Below are 26,960 nucleotides of genomic sequence, written 5' to 3' on the forward strand. Positions count from 1 at the left end.
GCCCCTGTGAGGAGAGCCTGTGGCTTCTTGAGGTTTGTTTTCCATTCTGTGGAATGAGTCTTGGAGGACCAGTTTCCCCCACACTGGCCTCTTGCTAGCAGTAAAGCTACTTAGGGCCTGGTAAATGTAGGCTCTCAGGCTCCACCCCAGACCTGCAGAGGCAGAATGTGCATTTTTACCAAGATGTCCTTGTAGTTCATATGTACTTCCACATTTGAGAAGCCCTGTTCCAAACTGATTTGACTTTAGAAATTTTCAAAGTACTCTCATTTTTTAACTTTTTCTTTGGAATTAATAGAACTTTTGGGGAAGACTGCCAGACTAGTAGAACCTTACAAACATTCTTCACTTTAATTCCCCCGTTCTCTATCACTGTCTGTCTCTTTCTATCACTCTCTTTGTCTCTGTCTCACCCCCAACCCCCCAACCTACCTTTTTTTTTTCCCTGAGTCTTTAGGGAGTTATATGCAGATATCCATGCCCCTTTATCTCTTTGTTCATGCCAAGGGGGCATATTTCCTAAAAGCAAGGGCAGTTGCTTACATAACCATAATACAGATATTCTGGAAATTCAACATTGAAATAGTAATCATAGACCATCATGCTTCCCAGTTAGTCATCCTATGTCCAACATTTCCTCCTTGGAATTTCAGCATTTGTCATGGCATTGGTAGTTCTGAAGATTTCTGAAGAGTAGAAGACTAGTTACAGTGCAGACTCTGCTCAGATCATTTTTGTTTGTTTTTAATTAATTAATTAATTTACTTATTTATTTCTGGTGTGATGTGGGATCTCAGTTTCCAGTCCAGGGATTGAACCTAGGCTTGTAGTGGTGAAAGCACAAATCCCAACCACCAGGAAACTCCCTTGATCAGTTTTAACTCACGATGAGAGTCAGGTTACATGATTTGGTGGGAGTGCCATTCTGGGTTGTGCCTTCCCCATGTGTCTTCCCCATGTGTCACGTCACGGGCACTGAAGTGGTGTTTTCCAAATGGGTCATGTCAGCTCTGAGCACTGAGGTAAGGGTCTCAGGTGATTTTTAACATGACTAATATGTGGAACTTACATATAATTGTTCCATAGTTTGGTTTTTTTTTTGTTTTTTTTTTATAGCTATACCTGCGGCATATGGAAGTTCACAGGCTAGAGTTCAAATTGGAGCTGCAGCTTCTGGGCTATGCCATAGCCATAGCAATGCTGGATCCTTTAACCCACTGAGCAAGGTTAGGGGTTGAACCTGCATCCTCACCAACACTGTGTTGAGTTCTTAACCAACTGAGTTACAGTGGGAACTTCTCATTACATTAACATTGCTTTTTTATTTTATTTTATTTTTGCTTTTTAGGGCCGCACCTGCCAAATATGGAGTTCCCAGGCTAGGGATCGAATCAGCTACAGTTTCTAGCCTCTACCACAGCCACTGCAAGGCCAGATCCGAACCTCATCTGCAACCTACACCACAGCTCACGGCAATACTGGATCCCCAACCCACTGAGTGAGGCCAGGGATCGAACCTGCATCCTCATGGATGCTAGTTGGGTTCTTAACCCACTGAGCCACAATGGGAACTTCGAATTTTTTATTTTTTGGCCTCCCTGTGGCATATGGAGTTCTCAGAACAGGGATCGGCTTCGAACCTCAGTTGTAACCTATTCTGCAGCTGTGGCAATGCTAAATCCTTAACCTACCGTGCTGGCCTAGGGGATTGAACCTGTGTCCTAGTGCCTTGGGGATGCTGCTGATCCTTGTTACACCACAGCAGGAACTCCCACATTGCTTTTTTATTTTATTTATTTTTTAATTTTATTTAATTAATTAGTTTATTTTTTAAATAGTTATTTCCCCGCATTGCTTTTTTATTCTTCACCAAATTGATGACTGAAAATGGTCCCTATATTTTTACTTTTTTAAATCTATTTTTTGAGCTATAATTTGCATACAATATACTTTTTTTTTTTTGGTCTTTTCTAGGACCACACGCAAGGCATACAGAGGTTCCCAGGCTAGGGGTCTAATCAGAGCTGTAGCTACCGGCCTACGCCACAGCCACAGCAGCACAGGATCCACGCTGTGTCTGCGACCTACACCACAGCTCACGGCAATGCCGGCTAACCCACTGAGTGAGCCAGGGATCGAACCATGCAACCTCATAGTTCCTAGCTGGATTCCTTAACCACTGAGCCACAATGGGAACTCCACAATACACCTATTTTAAGTGTAACATTTAGAAAGTTTTTGATAAGTGTCTACACATATAACCATTACTCAATCAAGATGCAAGACACCTCCATCACCCTAAAAGTTCCCTTGTGCTCTTTTGCCGTAAAGCCATGCTCTCCTGCCTAGGCCAGCACTGATCTCCTTTTCGTCACAATAGATTTGTTCTTGTTTTAGAATTTTATGTAAATGAAATCACACAGTATGTGATTTTTGTGTTAGGTGTCTCTTAATCAGCCCAATGGGTTTAAGCATCATTCATGTTGTGTGTATCAGTAGTTTGTCCCTTTTTATTGCCAAATAGTATTCCATTGTATAACTGTGTCATAGGTGGTTTATTCGTTGGCTTTTTGATGAATATTTGAAGTCACTTCCGCTTTTTGGCTATTATGAATGAAGCTTCTAAGGGCATTCGCATACTTTTTTTTTTTTTGGCCGTGGCACTCAGAAATTCCTGAGCAAACCGGTGCCCTGGCAGTTCCCCAGGCCACTGCAATGACAACGCTGTATGCCTAACCCACTGTGTCACAAGGAAACTCCTATGTATGAGTCTTTGTGAACATATATTTTCTTTTCTCTTGGGCAGTTACCTCAGTGAAATTGTCATAGGGGAAATGTATATAATTAATTATATGAGAATTGGACGTTTTCTATAGTGATTTAACCACTTACATTTCTACCTGCAATGAATGAGAGTTCCAGTTCTCACACATCTTCACCATATCTTCACATTGTCATTTTAAAAAACATGTATTTTAGCTCTTGAGGTGAATATCTCAGTGTGGTTTTGATTTGCATTTCCCTGATTATTGGGTTGTTTTTCTTACTGTGTTTCAAGAAATTTAAAAATATATGTATTTTGGATAAAAGACCTTTGTTATATATATGTATGAGGAAACTTTATAATATCCTGAAAAGCGGTTTGCTTTTTCATTGTTTTAATGATGTCTTTTAAAGATTGAACAATTCAGTTTTAATGAGGTTGAATTTATCAGTTTTTTCTTTTATCATTTAATGTATTTTGTGCCCTGTCTAACAAATCTTTGTGTACACCAAGGTCACAAAGCTTTTCCTCCTGTGTATTTCATAGTTCTAGATTTACATTTAGGCCTTTGGTTCCTTTTAAAATTATTTTGGGAGTTCCCGTCGTGGCGCAGTGGTTAACGAATCCGACTAGGAACCATGAGGTTGCGGGTTCGGTCCCTGCCCTTGCTCAGTGGGTTAACGATCCGGCGTTGCCGTGAGCTGTGGTGTAGGTTGCAGACGCGGCTCGGATCCCGCGTTGCTGTGGCTCTGGTGTAGGCCGGTGGCTACAGCTCCGATTCAACCCCTAGCCTGGGAACCTCCATATGCCGCGGGAGCGGCCCAAGAAATAGCAACAACAACAACAACAACAAAAAGACAAAAAAAAAGTTAAAAAAAAAAAATTATTTTGCATAAGAAATATATAAAAATTATAAATATCTACAGTAGTGAAACAGAATGGGTAAAACCAAAAATCAAGTCACAAACTGGGAACAAATGTACACCATTTATGAAAGGCAGAGTACTTAAAATATATGGAGCCCCAGCAGGTTAAGGATCTGGCATTGTCACTGCTCTGGCTCTGGTTACAGCCGTGGCATGTGTTTGATCCCAGGCCTGGGAACTTCCACATGCCCCAGGTGCAATCCCTAGATACATATATGGGGTCCTTATAAGACAGTTAGAAAAGGCTTCCATCAAAATAAAAACAGGGGAAGGGAAGAACCAAAAAAAGTAAATATTTTAAAACATGAAAAATAATTCAACTTTACCAGTACATGAGATCCTCTGGAATATTCAGAAAAGCTTCTACACTAAGTAAAATTAACAAGGTTGGAGTTCCCATTGTGGCGCAGAATGTTATGAACCTGACTAGGATGCAGGTTCGATCTCTGGCCTCACTCAGTGGGTTAAGGATCCAGCGTTGCTATGAGCTCTGGTGGAGACGGTCAACATCAACTCCAATTTGACCTCTAGCCTAACTTCTATATGCCTCAAGTGCAACCCCAAAAAGCAAAAAAAAAAAAAAACAAGGTAGCTGGATGGGTCAATAAACAAAAATCAATTGTATTTCTATATATGAACAACTGGAAGATTAAATATTTAAAAACCTTACCACTCAAATAGCATCAAAACCCATGAAATTCTTAAGGAAAATGTTCACAACACAAAATATATACCCTACCCAAACACTGACAAACTAAGTAAATGAAAGATTTAACATGTTCCTAAATGGAAGACTTCATACTGCTATGTCACTTTGCCCCACAATGATCTGTAAATTCAGTGCAATTCCATGCCCTCCAGGAGGCTTTATTTATTTTCTTATTAATAATGATTTTTATTTTTTCCTTTACAGCTGGTTTACAGTGTTCTGTCAATTTTCTACTGTACAGCAAGGGGACCTGGTCACACATACATATATACATTCTTTTTTCTTACATTATCATGTTCCATCATAAGTGACTAGATATAGTTTCCAGTGCTATACAGCAGGTTTATTTTTTAAATTAATGTGTTGATTCTAAAATTTGTAAGAAGATGCAAAGCACTCACAATATCCATCAAAAGAATTTGACAAGAGTCAAATTGGAGGACTCAACAATCAATTATAAAACTTTGTATAAAGTTATAGTGTTATGAATAAATCTAAAACAGAATGGTGAGTGTAAGGCAAGTTTAACATTTAAAAACTTACAAAACAGTAGTTCCTTGATAGCCTAGTGGGTTAAAGATCTGGCGTTGTCACTGCTGTGGCTCAGGTTCGATTGCTGGCCGAGGAACTTGTGCATGCCCAGGCGAAAACCAAAAATTTATGAAACAGTGCTGTCATTTCAAGCTATATTCAGCTGTAGTGGAAGTTTAAAAGACATGCATAGAATATTAAACATCAAATCCAAAGTACAGCCTCCCTCTAGGAAGGTCTGGGGTTGGGACTAGGATGGGAAAAGGTCTGAGGAGACCATAATCCCATTTGTGACCCACCATACCCTTTCAAAGAAAACCTAAAACAAAGACTTGACCTGTTAATAGTTTTTACATCTTAGTGGTGGGTACATGGTATTTTGTTCCCATTTTTAATAATAAACTAAAAATTATACATGCTTAAGCTAAGTCTTCAGACACTAGAGAAAAGCATAAAGAACAGAAACCTTCCATGTGTTTCTGCTAAACAGCGGGTTCTATTTTCTTGACATACATCTTTTCATACATCTCTAATGATTTTCTTAGAAAAATTTCCTAGAAATAGAATTACTGGATCACAGGGTATGCTTCTGCTACATTCTCTCAAATATTGTCTAGAAATGTACATTTCTCCTAGTTGATTTCCTATATCCAGGGGAGCATCACACTTTCAATCTTTTCTGATTGAATGGACTTGTCCAAAAAAACAACACAAAACCCAAAAACACATAAATAAGTCATTATAAACATATGCCTCTGGTAATGAAAATGTAAGACTGTTGAATTTCATTTGTATTCTCAGTGATTGACATTTTAAGACAATGTGTGTTTAGTAAGCTTCCTTGGAGGCCTGTTAGAAAACTTTAAACCCAGCAATCCCAATCTTGACTTCTCTCAGTCATCTGTTGTACTCTTTGTATTTTTTTTTTTCCTTGAAAGGGTAATGTTATTTCATAATTCAAAAGATACTAGATGATGTTACTGAACCATTATTAAATTTGGGGGGGGTTGTTATAGAGCAGTTCCTTGGCTTGATTGACAGTCTGGCTGTATAGCTTTTTGTCAAATTAGGCTGTTTTGCCCACAGCCCAAGGATTGTTAACAGCATCCTTAGCCTCCATCTACTTGATGCCAATAGTGCCCACCCCTCAGTGGTGACAAAAATATCACCAGACATTGCCAAATATCCTCCTGGTGCAGAATCAGTCCCCCTTGGTGAGAAGCACTGTGCTAAAAGGATTGTGCTGAGGTAGGAGAATTAACATTTTTTCTTAGGAGATTCACATGGATGCGTGGTGGGCTAACAAACTGGGGAGCCAGCAACTCCCCAGTGATCCAGGGGAATGAAAACAGACCCACTCAACATATATGTGAGAGGGGAAAATGTGATAAAAGGGCAAAATGTTAATTTATTAGATCTAGTTGAAGAGTTCTATATCCTTTGTGTTCATTGTATTGCTCTGTTTTCTCTAGGTTTCATTTTAAAAATTAAAAAGGGTGCATGTGGGGGAGGAAGGATCCAAAGATACCAGAGGCAATTCATTGAAAATGCTCTTTGCCCACTCCCCAGCACCACCATCTGGCTCCAGGGCAGCCATATGGCAGTAACTGGAAATCTTACAGAGATTTAGATGCAAGGACATGTATTTAAAATATTATGAATTTTTTCTTTTTTAAAAATACAGATGTTCCTATATTATGCAAAAATACTGTGGGTTGCAGTTTTCCCCAAAATTTTATTTTGCAGTCCTTTCCAGTTAACTGTATAAAGAGCTTTATTTATTTATTTATTTTTGCTTTTAGGGCTATACCTGTGGCATGTGGAGGTTCCCAAGGCTAGGACTACAGCTACCGGCCTACATCACAGCCACAGCAACTTGGGATCTGAGCCACATCTGTGACCTATACCACAGCTCATGGTAATACCAGATCCTTAACCCAGTGAGTTAGCTCAGGGAGCAAACCCACATCCTCAGATCCTAGCTGTGTTCATTAACTGCTGAGCCACAAAGGGAACTCTAAAAAGTGAACTCTAAAAAGTGAATTAAAAAAAAAAAAAATTTAGGTATAGTTGATTTACAAGGTTCTGTCAATTTCTGCTCTATAGCAAAGTGACCCATTCTTTTTCTTGTTATCTTCTATCATGTCTATCATGTGATTGGATATATTCCCTGTGCTATACAGTAGGACCTCATTGCTTATCTATTCTAAGTGTAATAGTTTGCATCTACTAACCCTAAACTTCCAGTCCATTCCCCTCCCTCTGCCTTCCCCTTGGCAACCACAAGTCTATTCTTCATGTCTGTGAGTCAAACAAGGTGAATAATTTTTTTTCTTTGTCTTTTTTTTTTTATGGCCATACCTGTGGCATATGGAAGTTCCCAGGCTAGGGGTCGAATTTGAGCTGTAGCTGCCAGCCTACACCATAGCCAGAGCAGTGTGGGATCTGAGCAGGTCTTTGACCTACACCACAGCTCACAGCAATGCTGGATCCCTGCCCCCCTGAGCAAATTGGCAACCTGCATCCTCATGGATCCTAGTCGGATTCATTTCTACTACGCCACAATGGAAACTCCCCAGCCAAGACTTCTAGATACTGTGTATACAGAGGCAGTTTAGACAATCTTCTGCACAGGTACTTTTTTCATTTTTGGAGAGCTTCCTAGTCAGTACAGAGAAGCCCTTATTCTTTCTAATGGGGTGTGATCATGCCTTATTGGATGTACTGTAGCTTACTTAAATAGAGCATAGACTGTTTTCAGTCTTAGAAGCATTATCTGTTACCAGTGCTGCAGTGAAGGAACTCTTTGTATAGATTCCATGTACACATGTGCAAAATAAGCCCTAGAAATGATATCTCTCCATCAGAGGGTGAGCATGTTGATGATTTGGTGAACATACCCTGTTTGCCTGCCTGGGAGTTGGGTGCGAAGCCTTCTGAGCACCGTGTAGGAAGGCCTATTCTCCACATCCTTGGCTACCCTGGGAAGCATCCACTGTTTAGATTCTGTCAAACCAGATTCATACCATATGGATCTCAGGCTAGAACTGAGGAAAGCACTGTGAGCTCTGGAGCAGCCTGTCTGCTTTTTCTTTTTCTTTTTTTTCTTGTGTGTGTGTTTTATTGAAATATAGTTGATTTACGGTGTTGCGTTAGTTTCTGCTTTACAGCAAAGTGATTCAGTTATACATACCTGAATAGGTGTATTCAGTTATACACCTATATGTATATGCATGTGTGGGTATATTTTTCCATTATGGTTTATCATAGGATATTGAATATAGTTCTCCATGCTTTACATTAGGACCTGATTGTCTACTTTTTCTTTCTCCCATCTGCACGTGTGGCTGTGGGTTCTACCTCAGCCCCATCTTGCTTTCCACTAGTTTAGAGCATCCCTCCCCTAGCTTGCCCCTGGATTGATGTACCTGTTGTCCTGTGGTTTCAGAACCGGGTTTCTCCTTTCAAGGATATGATCTTCTGCTTCTCAGAAGAGGACTGGTCCCTTCTAGACCCTGCCCAGACTGGCTTCTATGGAGAGTTCATCATTGGGGAGGACTGTGGGGTCTCACTGCCTCCAAGTAAGACTTAACTTCCCTTTCTCCTGAGACCAGGGAACTGAGGTGCCCATGTCTGACCTCTCTGTTCACCCCCAAACCCTGATGGGAGGTTATCTATACACAGCGGTCCCAAGGCCACTTTGCAGATTGACCACTGCCTGCTGCCATCAAATGTTAAGTTAGGCTTATTACCTGGTTATTTTGCATACACAACCACATGTAACATATATCCTTTGCATCTGTTTGTCTTTTGTCATTCTTATCTAATGGTTCTCCATTGCTGGTTTTCTAACTAATAGGCCTGAAAAAGATATCCCAAGCCCACAGCTTCCCCTTTATTGTCCTCCCTCCCTTGTCCTCTTTCTGCTTTCCCTGGTCTCTCCACTTCTCTGGTTCTGTGGCTCCTGTTGGTGTCATGGCCTATTGTGCATCCCTCCAGCTTTTTCTGGACCTGTTCCAATCATCACTCTCCCCTACCCCGGTTTCCTGTAAGCAGTTCACAGTTCATAGGAGGATGAATGTGTATCCTCCTTTTTTCTGTGAACAGATGACCCAGCTGCCCAGATGGATCTCTCCCAGGGAGAGGAGAATGAGCCACGTGTTCCGGAGTTGCAGGATCTCCAGGGGAAGGACATATCCCAGGTCTCCTACTTGGGTGAGTAATGATACCAGAACTGGGTGGGTAGTAGAGTGGGATGGAAGGCTATTGTGGGCCAGAGGAGGCCTGCTCCCTCTGCCATCTTTCTGCAGCCCTTTATCACCCTCGGGACCACATCTTGGTAGAATGACTCTTGCCTCCTCCTTGATTCCTTGCAGAAAGAATGTGGCATTTTAATTTTGCCACAGAAAATTAAAAATTGTTCTATTACACTCTATCAACTGGGCACTAGGATATGATAGGAGTATCCTCCTCTGCTACAAGTACCACCTGGCTTGTGCTGACAACCCAGGAGCCTCTCCACGGGAGAAGGAGGGCAAGCCACCTCTTGGCTGGGCACTGAGTGAGCACAGGGCCTCTGGATACCTCACCTGTCTCCTTCCAACCACAAATTGCCGGTGGTGTGAGGAAACTGAGACATGGGAAGGTGCTGGGGCTCGGTTGATGTGACACAGCTCAGCAGTTGCATTTCCCAGCCACTTCTCCGCCCCCAGCTTTCCGTGTTACCAGGGCTTATCTTTGTAACCACCACATTGTAATGCCTCAAGATGTCTGCTCCTTCAGGGGAAAAAGCTTTTTTGTATGGTGTCAGCAGCAGCCCCATGGCCTTTTCCCCTTTGGGACCCAAAGCTGTCACAGAGCAGATCATGTTTTTGCTCATGATCCCCACCTGGAACAACCATTCAGGATCTCTGGACCCCATCTCTGCCCCCGCAGGCTCTGTCCAGGCTGTGTTTATGTGGTGTCTCTGTGGGGTGCTAGAAATCTCGCCACAGAAAGTGAAAATGTCAATAAGGATGGCAGTTACTTGTGCATAGTGAGGTGGACAGGGCAGAACCAGGATCCATATTCATTCAGTCTAGCTTCAAAACCCATATTCTTGGCAGTGGCCCATTTAGCAAATTCATTTGCTCAACATTTACTGAGTGGCTTCCCTGAAAGGGAACTCAGGCCTGCTCTCAGATCACAATCTGGCCTCTATTAAGTCCCTATTGTGGCACAGTGGGTTAAGGATCCAGCATTGACCACAGCTGTGGCATGGGTAGCAGCTGTGGCTTAGGTTCAGTCCCTGACCCTGGAACTTTTATGTGCTACAGGTATGGCAAAAAAAAACAACAACAAAAAAAAAACAAGCTTCTTTCTGGTAATGCAGCTGTAGGGGAAAAAAATCAGTTATTTTTTTTTTTTTTAATTTTCTTCTCTGGAAAGACTTTCCAAGCCTCGAGCCATTCCAGGTAGAAGAAAGAAGAAAACGAGATGAACTGCAGGTACCAGAGTTCCAGACCTGCCAGCAGACAACCCTCCCTCAAAGCACCTGCTCAGGTAAAAGAATGCCTGTGAGGGTGTGGGGTGTGTCCACCTGTGTGTGATATGTGGCTTGAGTGTGTGTATGTGTGCGGCATGTATGTGAACTTGGATGTACATGTACTGTGGGGTGTGATATGGTATGTACACATGCATCTGTGTGTGTACACATATGGTAATGGCACATATGGTGTGGTGGATGTGTATAGTGTATCTGGTGTGTAGCATGTGTGGTATGCATGCTAGCATGTGTGTACTATATATGTATGTGGTGTATGTGTGTGTGTGCACGCACACTCAAATGCATGTTGTATGTGTGCAGTTTATATATGTGTGTACACACACGTTTGTGCTAATGGAGGTGGTGTAGGCTCAGGAATTGAACTCTGAGATCCCTCCTGACAGCTTCTAAGGGTTACCAGCTGCCTGCCCTAGTTCTATTTTGCTAGGCTCTCCCAATCTGAGACCTTCCCCTTCCTCCTTTCCCTTGAGGGTTACAGTAATGCACTGGTATAGTAGCACTGTTGGCCATGTAGTTGGTGTATTTCTTCCTTGAGTACAGAATACTAGAGTCCCTGGAAAAAGTATTGGAATTAAAGCACAGGCTTGCGAATGCTGAAAGGGGGACCTTTGGAGAGAGTGCTTCAGCCACCCTCAAGGGTAGCCAATATTTAGGCTCTGAGTCACACTAGTAAAAGTCAACACCTCAAGGCAAAGGCTAAAGTCTCCCCATATTTATTGTCCTTTGGGTTCAGACGTTCTTCACGCAAGTCTCCAGTCTTCACTTAATTCTGCTGTGTAACGTAGAGTTTTTGCACCTATGAAGACAAACTCATGCACAATCTGTTTTGCCTCTGACACATTTTGGAGGGAAGATTTGCATGCTATTCTGGTGTTTTCACCTAGGTCCATGCAGGGTCCACAACCAGTTGTGTTCATCCCCATCCTTTTGTAGACAAAAGCAGTGTTACATTTATGTCAACCTACAGCAGATCTAGATGGACAATACTCCCTCCCCACAAGCTTTGATATTCACCTCTGGTTTTCTAGGGAACCTGCTTCTACATGCTGAGGGTGATCATTCACGTGTGGCCCATTTTTAGTTCGGCTTGATGAATGCTTGATTCTCGAGATGGATTTTGAATCCCCTGGCTTCTGCCTGCCCACAGCATGTCTCAGCCCTGGCAGCATACTTTTAGAATGTGGATGTTCATTACCACAGGGGAGTATTCAACTCCACTCTCCCTTTGCTGGGTGCTGACAGAATCTGCTTTGAAGTGGCAAGAAACTAAGGGTCACTCTCTGAGAACAGGGAGAAATGATGGATTGCCTAGAATATGCACCTTTTTTTATTTTGGTAGCCCTTTCTCTGCCTTCTGACAGCATGTGAAGGGTCCACATCCTTATATCCATGCTCATGAAGGATGCTCTCCCAACCAGTTCTATTGGTGTCAATCCAACCAGCACATTTTAATGTTGCTAGTAAGATGGAATATCTTTTCTTATTTATTGTGTTTTCTCTGTGAATTGCCCAGTTAATATTTGTTAATCCTTTAAAAAAAAATTATAGGAGTTCCATTATGGCTCAGTGGGTTATGAGCCCGACTAGTATGCATGAGGATGCGTGTCTGATCCCTGACTTCGCTCAGTGTTGCTTTAAGATGTGACTCAGGTTGAAGACACAGCTTGGATCCCTTGTTGCTGTGGCCGTGGCTGGCAGCTACAGCTCTGATTTGACCTCTAACTTGGGAACTTCCATGTGCTGTGGATGCAGCCCTAAACAGCAAAAAAAAAATTATGGCCCTATCTGCAGCATATGGAAGTTCCCAGTCCAGGAATCAAATCAGAGCCACAGCTGCAACCTGCATCACGGCTGCAGCAGCACCAGATCCTTAACCATTGCGCTGGGCAGGGGATTGAACTGTGCTTCCAAGGTAGTAACCCCAGCTGCTGCAATTGGGTTCTTAACCCAGTGCACCATGGTAGGAACTCCAGTCATTTTTTTTCTATTTTGCCTTTTCCCCCTTTGCATTTTCTCCTTCTCTATGTCCCATGCCCTGCACCAATGTAAGGTCTTTACATGATTTTGTGCATTGAATGCTCATGGCACCTTCTAAGATAAATACTGTCTTAACCAGCACAGGCCAGTGTGGCAGAATACCATAGAGATATTTTCTATTAAACAATAGAAAGTTCTGGAGGTGGAGAAGTCTGATATCAAGTCAGCAGCAGATTCGGTATATGGTGAGGACTCTCTTCCTGGCTTGTGGAGGACTGCCTTCTTTCTCCCTGCTGCTTCTTCCTTGATGCACATTCCTGGAGACAAAGCTCTTATCCGCTTCCTCTTTAAGGGTACTAATCGTATCACAAGGCCCCCACCTTCAAGACCTCTTATAAACCTAATTAGTTCCCAAAGGCCCCACCTCCTCAGACCATCACTTTTTTTTCCTTTTTTTTTGTCTTTTTGTCTTTTCTAGGGCCACTCCTACAGCATATGGAGGTTCCCAGGCTAGGGGTCGAATCTGGCCTATGCCAGAGCCACAGCATCACAGGATCCAAGCCACTTCTGCAACCTACACCACAGCTCACAGCCACTCCGGATTCTTAACCCACTGAGCAAGGCCAGGGATCGAACCCGCAACCTCATGGTTCCTAGTTGGATTGGTTAACCCCTGTGCCACGACGGGAACTCCAGACCATCACATTATGAAGTAGGGCTTCAACATAAAATTTTTTAAAAGATAGAGACCTTCAGCCCGTAGTGGGTACTAGGATGTCTCTTCTACAGCTAGGGCACCTGAACTGAAGTCACTTGCCCAGGCAGGATCTGACCCTTACAGGCTGTGGGTATCAGACGGAGGATCCGAACCCATGTGGGCTCCATACCTGTGCTCTTTATTCCACATTAACTTGCCTTTTCTATGAATTTGTAGAAACTTTAAAAGTTATGGATATGAGGGAGTTAAGAACCTGACTAGCATCCATAAGAATGTAGGTTTGATTCCTGGCCTTCCTCAGTAGGGTAAGGATCCGGCATTGCTGTGAGCTATGGTATAGGTTGCAGACATGGCTCAGATCTGGCATTGCTGTGGCTGTGGCTTAGGCCAGCAGCTGCAGCACCAATTGGACCGCTAGCTTGGGAACTTACATATGCCACAGGTGCAGCTCTAAAAAAAGCAGAAAAAAAATTATGGATCTGAATTTTTTGCCTCTTGTACATAATTCCTCCTATATTTTTTAACTTTTTGTGTCTTTTAGCACATGAATTTTTTAAAACATTTTTATTTTTATTTATTTTATTTTTATCATGTAGAAGTTCCCAGGCTAGGAGCCGAATCAGAGCTGCAGCTGCTGGCCTATGCCACAGCCATTGCAATGCCAGATCTGAGCTGCATATTCATTTTACACCACAGCTTACGGCAATGCCAGATCCTTAACCAATTAAGTGAGGACAGGGATCAAACCTGCATCCTCATGGATACTAGTCAGGTTCATAACCTCCTGAGCCACAATGGAACTCCCTCTTTTAATATTTAGATATAGTTATTCATCTCTTTTTTTTTTTTTTGTGTGTGTGTGTGTCTTAAGAAGGCCTCCCCTTCCTTAAGATTATGAGAATATATGTTTTTATGATCCCTTTATTGTTTGTTTTTTACATCATGCTTCCTGTCTTCCTTGCTTCTCTCCTTAGCTCCTACAGCTGACAGGGAACCATCATTCCCAGGCCACAGACTGCCCTTCTTGAGGTATCAGCCATCAATTTGGGAATGGGCTTTGTCCTCTTGCCCCACAAAACACACAGCAGCCTGGTTGTTCCCTGTCTGTGCAACAGCATAAACACCCACACCTTAAACCTTGGGCAATTTTATCCTTCTGTTTAAATTTTTTTTCCAAAAAGACAGAAATGGTAGTCAAAGCTACCTTGTTGGATTATTGTTGAGGACTAAATGATTTAATACATAAAAAAGCACTTAAACCACTAATAACTATTCCCTGTTTTCCTTACTGTTCACCTAACAACCAATTCAGCCTCCCTCCTCCCTGTATGTCCCCCACCTCCATCCCTTGTACTCATCAGTGCTGAGCTGAGACACTCTTGGTGTTACTCTTCCTCTGCAGTATTTTGGGTACATCTCTCATCTCATCTAGGAATTCTTTATATTGTTGTGTTGATGGCGCACAGCAGCACTGTTTGCTGATTTATCCCCCCCTTAGAAACTCTGCATCTACTTTTGGTCACTTCATCTGATTTGAGTGGATGTCATCCCATATGCACTATATTAGTATCCTAGTTCTGCCATAACCAAGTACTGCAGATTAGAGTTCCGACTGGCACAGGGGGTTAAGGACCTGATGTCTTTGCAGTAGTGTGGGTTCGATCCTCAGCCCAGCGCAGTGGTTTAAAGGATCTAGGATTACTGCATCTGTAGCTCTGATTCGATCCCTGGCCTGGGAACTTCCATATGCCTCAGGTGCAGCCGAGAAAGATAAAGCAAAGTACCACAGACTGGGAGGCTTGAACAACAAGAATTGATTTTCTCAGAATTCTTAAGTCTTAGATTGAGATGAAGTTTCAGTAGGATAGGTTTCTCCTGAGGCCTCTGTTCTTGGCTTGTAGACAGCTATCTTTTTTGTGTCTTCATATGGTCATCTCTACATGTCTATGTCTAATTTCTTCTTAAAAGGATACTTTTGGATTAGGGTCTGCCCTAATGACCTCATTTTAACTTAATTACCTCATGAAAGACCTTATCTCCAAATATAGTCACATTTTGAGGTACTAAAATTCAACATGAATTTTTAAGGGGATCAAGTTCAGCCTGCAACATCACCCCTTCTGTTCCTTTGTGATTCATGCTTCTCATATGCAAAATAAACTTACACTCTCCCAACATCCCTTAATGTATTCCACCATCAACTCTAAGTCCACTCTGAATATCATCTCAATCAGGTTTGGATGGGATTCAAAGTACATTTATTTCCAGTTGTGAACCTGTGAAATCAGACATCAAGTTATGTGCTTCCAAAATGCAATGGTGAGACAGACGTAGAGTAGACATTCTCATTCCAAAAGGGGGAACTTGAAGAAGGAAGGCTGTTGGCTCCCAAGCAAGTTGGAATCCCAGTGGGGCAAATTCCATTAGATTTTAGGGCTTGAGATTCATCTTTGGCTCAGTGCTCTATCCACCCTCTGGACCATGGATGCAGTAAGTGGCAGTCCTGTCAACCTCTAAATCACCTTTGGGGCTGGTCTTCCTTTTTCTTCAAGGATAATGCATGTTTGCAGTCAAATAGCTCTATTAGTTTGTTCTGGAAGTCTGATAGCCTTCCTTCAGTTCATCCTGTCACTCCTTTTTTTAGTACAAAATGGCTGTGTTTCTGCTTATATAACATTCTCAGAAACACTGTTGGCCAGCCTCTCATGCAATTTACAGGGATCCATAGTCAACAGGCCTTTCCTGAATTATCTCATCTCTATTCTTGGCTTCTGAAATGGTTGATTGGATCCATAGTTGTCCAGCCACATTCTTGGTGTTCTCTCCAGAACATACTTTCTCACTCTTTGTGATGTAGAGAGACTGAAAATCTTCGAAATCTTCAAGTCTTCCCTTCCCACTTCTCAGTCTCCTGTCTTGCCCAGTCCCCCCTCACACTTGTCTTCCGATGTATAGACAGATAATCCCCGTAGACTCTGCCGTTGCCCAGTGTCTCTCCTGTTTTCTGTGGCTTTGGATCTTCCTGCTGTGCTCTGCCCAGTTTCATTTGCCTTCAGTTTCCCTAATATGCCAGAACTCTCTTCCTTCCAGCAATTAGTCCAGAACAACCATATTCCTACTAATGTCTTGAAGGGCCTGGCACCACTGCCCCCCACCCCTGATTTAGACCTGAGCCTTCCTTTTCACCAAAGTGAGGAAACAGTCCTGAGGAGAGCTGTGCAATGGGCTCTGTGCCCAGGCTCCTCATTGCCCACCCACCTCCTCCACATGGTACAGCTTTCCAACATCACAGACTCAGGATCCACTAAGCCAGCTTAAGTTTAGTTTATAAACTCCAGTATATCTCCAGCCATCACCACTAGTGGCTGATGGGGGGCCTCTGATGTGGTATGAAGAGGGAGAGATGACCTTGAACAGTCTGGGACCATTGAACAGCCTTGACATCATAGCAGAGCACAACTCTGTTTCCTCCCTGAGCCGTTGGGCACATCACCTCAGTAGTGTGCCTATGTTTATAATGTGGGAAATAATATATCATTGGGTTGTCTCCAGGAGCAAATGGGGCTGTGCATGTCAGAAGTCTTGCACAGTCCCTGGGACATTTAAATGCTCAGAGTATTGTAGCTGGCAATTTCCTGGCACTCTACTTATAGAATATAGGGCCTTCCTGTCTCAAGGCTTTCAATGCATCTTGACAGAATTTTTGCCATGGTTGGTTAAGTAAGGCAGTGTCAAGTGATAAATAAATGATCAGATACAAACACTTAGAGCTTGGAGGGGTCTCAGAGTCTAGAAAAGAAAAAATGATTGGGTCTCAAGGTCTAGGGGAAAGGAGTAGGGAAAAGGGAGAGAGGAGAAAGGGGTACCCAGAATGGGTTAGCACAGTGTAGTCGGTGCTAAGGGTTTCCTTCTCTCAGACTATACCAGAGGTATCTGCAGCAGAAAAATCCCTTGCAAGAGTGCTAGTTTCCGGACCCAAGCTGAACCTTCCTGGGGAGTGTTTGAAGGGGCTAGTCCATGGCCTGGGCAGCACCACTGACCTCCATGTTGCTTTCTGGTAGCTGGAGGTGATGCACCATTTGCCGAGAACAGCCTGGACGAGGAGGTGACCATCGAGATTGTTCTATCCAGCTCTGGGGACGAGGACTCCCAGCTCGGCCCCTACTGCACAGATGAGCCGCAGAGCCCCACGGAGAAGCAGCACAGCCTCCCCACCTCCCACCGGAGTGGCATGGAGGCAGGGAGTGAGATGCAGACCTCCAAAAAGTCATATGTGTGCCCGAACTGTGGCAAAATCTTCCGCTGGAGGGTCAACTTCATCCGGCACCTGCGGAGTCGCAGGGAGCAGGAGAAGCCACACGAGTGCTCAGTGTGTGGGGAGCTATTCAGTGACAGCGAGGACCTAGATGGGCACCTTGAGGCCCACGAGGCCCAGAAACCTTTTAGATGTGGTGCATGTGGGAAGAGCTTCCGCCTCAACTCCCACCTGCTCTCCCATAGGCGGATACACTTACAGCCAGACAGACTTGAGATAGTGAAGAGGAGAGAGCAGGTGGCATCGGGGACCGTGGGCGGGGACTCTGATGAGCTGCTGGCAAAGAACAAGGCCAAGCTGCCCTACCAGTGCTGTGAATGCGGGAAGGTGTTCCAGCGGCACGACCACCTAGCCCGGCACCTCAGCAACACTCACATGGACAAGCCCCGGCCCTTTCAGTGCCGGTACTGCGTCAAAAGATTCTCCCAGAACTCTGACCTCCTCCGCCATGAGCGCCTGCACATGAAGCGCCGGTCCAAGCAGGCTCTGAACTCCTACTGAGTCAGGGGAGCATACAGCAGGTGCAGCCCCAGCCTGGGTAGAGTACATTCCACTCACACTTGGTACTGACTGGTTCCAGACTCCTCCCCAGGACTGAGACCACATCCTCCTGCCCTTCACTCTCAGGTAGAAATGAGGTAGTGGCCTGTTGAGCATTTGTTCTGTCTTTGGAGGGTGTGTCACCACCAGCTTTGACTTAAAGAACCCCTTCTAGTGCTTTCCAGGCGCTGGAGGGACTGGGATGCCCCCTACTGTGGTGACCCCTTGGTGGGGTGTCTCTTCTTGCCAACCGACTTTTAATACACTCCTATCCTGGGGTCTGAAGACCACTGCACTTCCTTTCTGACAGCAAGAAGCTGCAGATGAGGTGATGGGCTAGGAGGAAGGCAGTAGGCGAGGAGGTCCATGGGCACAAGGGCAGCAAGGACCAGCACACCAAGCTGTGTCATATCAGAAGTCTGAGTCCCGGTCACCATCTGGTCCATAAGAACCCGTGGAAACTATGGCCCTTTCAAGGCTTGGAAGCTTTGGTAGGGAGCTTTATAGCTTCTGGCCAATTGGAAACTGTTGTACCTTTCATTTGTTATGGTGGCTAGTTATGAGGGATTGTGAGCTCATTTAAGGCAAAGCCCACATTTTAAATTGTTTGTTGGCACACACTCCCCAAAGTGTCCTTTTTTTATACCCTGAAAAATCTTGGTATATATTTGTGGGGTAGAAGCAAAGTCATCATCATTTGAAAGACACTTAAGTTTCTCTTCCCATTTTGTCATATCTAGGTGATCATTTCCCAATGAATGAAGGGTTCTTTTGTGTGGGTGAGCTGAGCAGAGAAAACAGAACCTTTGATGAAGTCATGCTCTACATACATATTAACTTGGTGTGCCAGTTGTCTTAGTTCATTAGGGCTGCTGTAACAGTACCAAAAACTGGGTGGCTTAGAACAACAGAAATTCATTGTTTCAGTTCTGGAGGCCAAAGACCAAGATCAGGGTGTCAGCAGGGTTGGTTTCTTGAGAAGGAAGTTCTGTTCCTTGCCACTCCTTTAGCTTCTGGTGGTTGCTGGTAATCATTCATGTTTTCTTGTCAAAGCATCTCCTCATCTCTGCCTTCATCTTCACATGGTGTTCCTGTGTATGTGTCTGTCTCCAGATTTCCCCTTTTTATAAAGATACCCAGTCATATTGGATTAGGGCCTACCCTACACTTCCAGTATGTTCCCATCTTAACTAATTGTATTTGCAATGACTCTCATTCCAAATATGTTCACATTCTAAGGTACTGGGGTTAGGACTTCAATATGAATTTTGGGAGTTTCAGCCCACAATACCAGATAACCCTGAGGTGCTGTCATTCCTGATTTACAGAGGAGTCAATACAAACTTGAATTAACTTACTATCAATTCCATTGCAAGCAGGATTGAGATCCTAGCTTCCGCTCCCAGGATGGGTGTTGTCTGCATAGTTGCCTTGAAAGTTTATAGCCTGGAGTTCTGAACTAGGAGTTACCACTGGTAATGGAACCTCAAGCAGTGAAAACCATGGTATTGTTCTTGAAAGACTGGCAGTGTTGGCTAGGCTCAATGAAAAGAAAGCACAGAGACTGGAGTATCAGTGGCTGAATTAGAAGGCTAGCCACCAGGCATGTGTTTTATATTTGTATGTCAAGTCCCATTAGCAGGCAGTAAGGCTGGGCAAATGAATGCAAGGCCCTTTGCTCCTTATCACCCACTGCATTTTCACCTCGAGACACTGCTGTCACAAACTCAAAAGAGTTCAGTGTTTTATAATTATGATTACTGTGTAGATGCATCTATATATCCAGGAACAGTAAATGCAATAAAATCATTTGGTCATACCCTGAACAAGAAATAAACTGTCGGGGCTTTTCGTTTCTAAATACCTTGTTTCTAAATCTTGGATTGATTAGCCAGGAAAGGGAAAAGTAGGAATCTTGAAGGCCAAGGGAGGGGAAAATTCCAAAGAGAAGCCAGATTCTGTTTATCCCACCCATCTGTGCAATTTTGCCCAAAGATTACATTAAGAGGAGGGGAAGTTATGAATCCACCCACTTCAGGCATTTGTCTAAAAGAGGACAAATGTACTCAGTGTATTTTACCTGTAAAATCAGATCATAAGTGAGAAGGACAAAGGGAATGTAATAAATGAAACCTATGAGGGGGCTATGCAAATACTGTGAGGGAGTCCCCATTCACTGACAAACCTGACCAAGTTACTTAGCTAATCAGGTCACCTTATGCCTGGATTCAGAAACCCTACTGGGTCATGTACCTCAAATCCTGGATTCTTCCCATACAGAAGAAGCCAATGGGGGTTACCTTCACTTGGAGAAAATTCCAGAAGACAGGAGAGCTCACCCACTTGGTCCCTTCTCACCCTCCCTGGGTGACTGGGCAGACAGGCCAGCTATGTCTCTACCTTGCCATGGACTTCAGAGACCCCATATCCGATAAACATCTGTCCTCCTTGTCCCTCTGATCCGTTGGAATTGTTTCCATAAATTCACAGGTGCATAATAAAGATTGGACTTGCTAAATTAATATTTGCATCAGACTTCATTTAGTTAAAAAAGCAGTATGTAGCACAACTGAGAGAGATGGTCACTTGATCTGACAAGAACTTGATGTGGGAGGATGCTGAAAATGGCCCTTTAGGACATCAGACATCACCTTGTGAAACTTTTAGGCCTCAGATAAGTAGCTCTGGTCACCTGATCTGACTTCTCTGAGGAAAGAGGAAGTAACTACTTACTCACACCAGAGACACTATGGCTATTTAGCTCAGCCTCTGCCATTTTCATATGACCTCTGTCTCCTGACCTCTTGCCCTAGCCAGGAAATACAAAGATGAAGCCATGATGGGAAGGTGCCTTGCTATTTTTTTTTTCCCCTTGCCATTCTTAAGTTATGGCACAAAAGAAAGAGAAGTCATAAGTCTCTACCTACCTTGAATTTAGAGATTAGGATTTTTTTTAGGTTTTTTTTTTTCGTTTTTTTTTTTTTGCTTTTTAGGGCTGCACTTGCGGCATATGGAGAGTCCCAGGCTAGGGGTCAAACCAGAGCTGTAGCTGCTGGCCTATGCCACAGCTCATGGCAACGCCAGATCCTTAACCTATTGAGCAAGGCCAGGGTTCAAACCTTTGTCCTTATGGATGCTAGTCAGATTCATTAACCACTGAGCCACAACGGGAACTCTAAACTAGGAGATTAGTGTTGGTTGCTCTCCCATGAGAAGCTTTCCCTCCACCAAAAGCAAGGTTTTGATCAGGCACAAACACTTATGCTTGCCACATAATGTAGGGAATTTGATGACATTTATTTCATCTCTCCAGTTTCATCATACAAGGCCAGGTGCATTTTCCATTAGCAACAAAAGTGGATACTGTTTTGTCTTAGAAGTAATGGTCAATGCCCACTAATACTCTAATGCAATCAAGTCTACAGATTAGGTAACATGTATAAGAAGGCAGTTTAGCCAAGAAAGGAGCATCGGGAAGAAGACCTGATGACTGGGCTCTCCTGCAATGCTGTCCCACATCTAAGGCACCCAGCATCTGCAGGCTGGTATTTTAGAGATTGTAAATTCACCAGGGGCAAAGCCCTGGGGTTCCATCCATGCCATACCAGTTAGGAACTTTATTCTAAATCGTAGCCAACAACCACGATCAGTGTGCATGTAATCACCAAGGTATACTACAGTATTATCAATTCTCCAAAAGATGCAGAACTCTTAAGAAATGGGACAGCAGAGTCACACAAAAGTGGGAGGGGCTTCCCTTGAATATCTTGACTATAGTCTGGGTTATCACAGGCAGGCTGGTAACCGCTGCAAGAAGACAAAGGTCTGCGTCAGCACACAACTAAATGTCAGGGGATTGCCTTTTTCCCATCAGCTGCTAAAAAATGATTTGGTACAGTTGTGTCCATTCTAGCTTATTATACACAGGTGTTGCTACATCTTGTCAAGATGTAAATGGGCCAGGATATCTGCCTTGAAAACGTCTCAGGTCAGAAAAGTTGCATTTAATAATTGGAGTAAATCGATTCCATCCAAATTGAGCTAGAGCCCCTTTAAATGTGTCTCTGTGCTCTTGATCTCAGAGAGACAGCAGTGAGTGATGGCTTGCAGTGAGATCTTAATTCTTTGCTCTGGAACTGAACCTGGGCAGTCTGGATGAAAACCAGGAATCCTAGCCACTAGACCAGCTAGAGATTAGAAGCAGAATTGCCCTGATTCTTGCCCCCTGTTGAAAGCACGGATGTTCCAAAGAGGTGAAGGCTGTAAAAATAGGTATAACATTTACTGTTAGAGTCACAGTACATGTAACATGTGGGAGAGCACACAGAGAAGTAGTTTATTTAAGTCTGAAGCAAGGAAGTAATACCCTAAAGAGGAGTGCAGGTGCAGGCATCCCCCTGAGTGAGGAGAGTACCAAAGAGGTGATTTAAATCACTTATATAGGACAGTTCTTCTGGGTCTTTGTTTTCCTTTGGCCAATTATCTTGTTTTATTTCTTTTCTTTCCTTTTCTTTCTTTCTTTCCTTTTTTTTTTTTTTAGGGCCACACCCGCATCATATGGAGGTTCCCAGGCTAGGGGTCTATTTGAGCTGCAGCTGCCAGTCCACACCACAGCCACAGCAAGGGGGTTGTGAGCCACGTCTGTGACACCACAGCTCATGGCAACGCCAGATCCTTAACCCACTGAGCAAAGCCAGGTATCAAACCTGAAACCTCATAGTTCCCAGTTGGATTCATTTCTTCTGTGCCATGACGGGAACTCCATCTTGTTTTATCTCTTACACCTGACTGGACACAGGACCCTCCCTGATACACATGTGCATCTTTTGGCAAAGACGGATTCCAGAGAATGGATTCTGGGACAGCATCAAGACTTATTATGGCCTGGTGTCCCCTCCCTTTTTGGCCTCTAGGAGTCTTACTGTGCATAGGTAACTGGGGAGATCTTCTTGACCCCAGGAGTGATCAAAGTGGTCATCTTATCTTTCTACTCCAGCAGAGCTCAGCTCCTGCAATTTACTTTCTCCTTGACGTATCAAAGAGAAGCCCCAATTTACTTGGCCTAACAAACCCAGCTGGTCTCAGCCCAGGGGTCCCTCTACCCACTACCTCACTCTGAGAAGAGATGGGGCCTGCTTCCAGCACACTGAAGGTAATTTCAGAGATTTCTGGATATTTTAAAGTGTTTTCCCTGAGTATTTTTTCAGCAAACGTCTGAAGTGGAAAAGCATATAAACTCATGTGGAATCACACCAACACTTTGTATCTTCAGCAAACATTGACCCATGATGTTGCAGGCAGGGGAAGTAGGGAGTGGGGTTGCTGAGAGTGGCTGGGCTTTTTCTTCTAAAATGGCTCAGCTAATGTCAAGATGATATTCTGCAGTCATGATCTGAAAACTTCACTAGCAACTTCCTTTAACCATCTGCTCAAGAAGCCAAAAGTCTAACCAGATGTGCACTCACCAAATTTATAGAAACAGAACCAGGTGCTCCAGCAAAGGCAGCCAGAGATGAGAGAGACAATGGCCCCAGCATCCTTAAGGTTGTCTCCCATACCTGTGAGATTTTTATGTAGCTGCCTTTGATGACAGCAGAGAATTTTGACTTGGGCATACTCTCTGTCCGATGAGGAAGTGTTAGGCAGATGGGTAGTCCTGAGGTTGAGAGAGGGTGGGCATAGGCCCACATGGTAGTTGGGAAGGAGAAGGTAGACAGATACATAGTGCATTCTCAGCACTTTTCTCTACTGCTAATCACCAAAAGCAGAGACCTCATTGTGTTTATCTGCTGCATCATCAGCTCAGTATCTGATACAAAATGGGATATTGATAACGTTCTGCACCTTGTCACTCTTGCTCTCCTGAGAGGAACTGGATTTCTATTGGAGCTGGAGCATTTTGTCCAGGTGCTGAGAAGAGCTTGCTGCTATCCTGATGCCAATTCTCTGACACCACCCGGGTGTCCACTGTGGACAGGGAATGTTGCCTGCCATTCCAGTAAACAAGGCTCAAGCCATGAGCCTTTGCAGCAACCCTCCACCCCAACCAAATGCCTACTTCTCAGACTGTGTGCCCTGGGGGAATTCAGGATGAAGACAAACAGGAAGCACTATGTGCTTTGTATACTGGAGCTATCCAGTTAAGATGCGTATCTAAGGAATAATTTCCATAAGCACAGATTTCTGCATCTTCCCTTACGGAGAAAAGTGCTAAAATCATTAACTTGAAAGGGCTGTTTTTATGATTATTAGTAATAAATGCAGTCACTCTCCCACTAGGATAAACAGTCTGAGAACATGGGACACATGGTTTTTATTTTTGTTGCTTTTTTGGGTGGAGGTAAGATTTTTGAACTGGGTTTTAAGAGACAGAGGGAAGGAAATTCCTTTTTGCAACTTTTCATGGCCCCTTAGGAAGGAGATGTCTAAGACAAAGACTTGTCTGAAGCCAGACAGCCTCCTCCTGGAATCCCTCAGCCTTGAGGAAGGCTCCCACCCCCACTCCAGGGGCTATCAGTGCTGTAGCTCCACCCTCCACTCCCCAACCTGTGCTTGGGTCACAAAGTGTGGCGGAAGAAGACAGAACCACAGCCCTGGCTGAGTTTCAGGCTCTGGATATCAAGGGTGAAGTCATGATAAATCCAGGGAAGAAAAAAAATCATTTTTAATTGGAGCTCCATTTTGGCACAGAGGGTTAAGGATCCAGCATTGTCACTGCAGAAGCTCAGATCACTGCTGTGGCGAGGGTTCAATGCCTAGCCAGGGAACTACTGTATACAGCAGGTGTGGACCTAAAAAGGAAAAAAAAAAAAAATCAGAGTAAAACAATAACTCTCTGTAAATGACAAAGGACTTAAATTTTTTTCATTATTAAAGATCTGAGAGTTCATTATAATGAAATTAACAAGGAAATTTTGTTATTTCTGTGGCACATGAAATTTTAATAACTAAAATTATGGATAATATTATACCTAGACATTTCAGATTTTTTGGAATGGCGCATATATTTTTTTTTCTTTTTGCTGTGTCTGTGGCATGCAGAAGTTCCCAGGCCAGGAACTGAACTCACACCACAGCAGTGACCCAAGCCACAGCAGTGACAATGCCAAACCCTTAATCCTCTGGACCCCCAGGAAACTCTTGAACAAACTTTCTGAAATACTTATATACTTAAACAGATACAACATAAAGAAGGTTTGTTTACTTCTATTTGGCAATGCTTCTCATGTTACTTAACAGATCAAATAAGCTTAATTACTTCAACATCTTTCTAAAAAGTTTAAATAGGAAGAGAACAAATCTTTCAGATTTACGAAGGGCCCTATGAAATCTCATATCTCAAAATTACTTCTAAGTCAAAAAGTTTTCACTTAGAATTAAGATTTTTGGAAAATTAAATTTGTGGAAATTTGCCAAAATTATCAAAAAGTTTAAAAAACAGTCAAATAGGACTTTAGGTCACTGTGAAACAATGCTTAGTTATCCATTTAACCACAATGACAAAGATTTCATAGGCAAATACAGAAGGTTATATAGTTCTGAGAACTATATAGGACTAGATTTACTTAAGCAATCAAATCCCTGGTAAAATAACAGAACATAAGTATTTTGATAAGACCTATGATACTCTTCCCACCCAGGCATATTACTTGTAGGTAAAGAAAACTTTTGTTTTACAATTTCTCATTAAGATCAGGCCAATAGGGGTTCCCATTATGACTTTGTGGGTTAAGAACCCAACTAGTATCCATGAGGACCTGGGTTCAATCCCTGGCCTCATTCAGTAGGTTAAGGATCTGGTGTTGCTGTGAGCTGTGGTGTAGGTCACAGATGAGGCACAAATATTTGAGTTGCTGTGGCTGTGGCTATGACTGTGGTGTAGGCCGGCAGCTGCAGCTCCAATTCAACCCCTAGACTGGGAATTTCCGTATGCCTTTGGTGTGGCCCTAAAAATCACACACACGCACGCACGCACGCACGCACGCACGCATGAACGCACGCACAGAAAGACCAGGCCAATAATCTAATAAAACTTTTTTTTTTCCTTTTAACAGAGAGAAAAACTGAATGTTAATTTTTCACCAGCTTACTTTTGATATCAGAACACAATTAAATGTGTTCCTATTTAACCAGTCCTGATGACATATAAAATTCCTTTCTAAAGATTCTTTTTTCACAACCTTTTACAATTTTTTATATCCATTTTATTTGTACCTTGTTTCCTTTCCCATTTTGAAATAACTAGCTTTAGTACACAACCACTTTCTTCTCTCTTAAAAAGATGTATTTCTTTTCTTTATTCCTTAAAAAAATTCCTTGCTGACAAAGATATATTCCTTATTAATTTTTGTCATTTTAATTACATGTATTAATTAGGATTTTTAACCTTTAGAAACCTTAATTTCTAGTTAAAAACTGGGATCTAAGCTATTGTGAACTGATTGTGATACTAGTATTTTTTTTAGATTGGCAAAACTTTGAATACACTTTATAATTTCTAGAAACATACATTTCCTCATTATATATATATATATACACATATTTTTTTTTTTACAATGTGGTACAAGATATGCTTCTAACGGGCCCAAATATCTTTAATTTTTCTGTAATAAGACAATTGTAGGTCAACTTAGACTTAACAATTAATATTTCAGTATTTTTCTTATTTGGAAATGATCTAGTCATTCAATGAATCCTTGGAGAATACAGTTTCCAATGTTCCCCAGTGACTCAGCAGGTTAAGGATCCAGTGTTGTCACTGCTGTAGATTGGGTCACTGCTGTAGCTAAAGTTCAATTCCTGGTGCAGGAACTTCCACAAGTTGCATGTAGGGGGAAAAAAAATTCTGCACTTAACTTAGCAAAACTCTAAAATTTCAAGTTACTACCAAAATTTTTTTTTTTTTAATTTCAAGTTACTACCAAAATTTTTTTTT

The 26,960-nt window shown here is 42.9% G+C and overlaps 1 protein-coding gene across 4 annotated transcripts in view; it reads left to right on the plus strand.

The window, feature by feature from the left end:
* ZNF496 (zinc finger protein 496) overlaps positions 1-20,547 on the plus strand; it is a 44,186-nt gene extending 23,639 nt beyond the window's left edge. For 3 of the 4 annotated variants that reach the window (XM_047776395.1, XM_047776398.1, XM_047776396.1), the window contains 4 exons: positions 8,379-8,511; positions 9,038-9,145; positions 10,358-10,471; positions 17,232-20,547. In XM_047776395.1, coding sequence (XP_047632351.1) covers positions 8,379-8,511; positions 9,038-9,145; positions 10,358-10,471; positions 17,232-17,986 — 1,110 coding nt within the window. In that variant the 3' untranslated portion in view covers positions 17,987-20,547. The remainder of the gene's footprint in view (positions 1-8,378; positions 8,512-9,037; positions 9,146-10,357; positions 10,472-17,231) is intronic. The other variant, XM_047776397.1, reaches the window with a different exon arrangement.
* Positions 20,548-26,960: the final 6,413 nt, after the last annotated feature.

This window comes from Phacochoerus africanus, chromosome 4 (assembly GCF_016906955.1).
Source record: "Phacochoerus africanus isolate WHEZ1 chromosome 4, ROS_Pafr_v1, whole genome shotgun sequence".
NCBI lineage: Eukaryota > Metazoa > Chordata > Mammalia > Artiodactyla > Suidae > Phacochoerus > Phacochoerus africanus.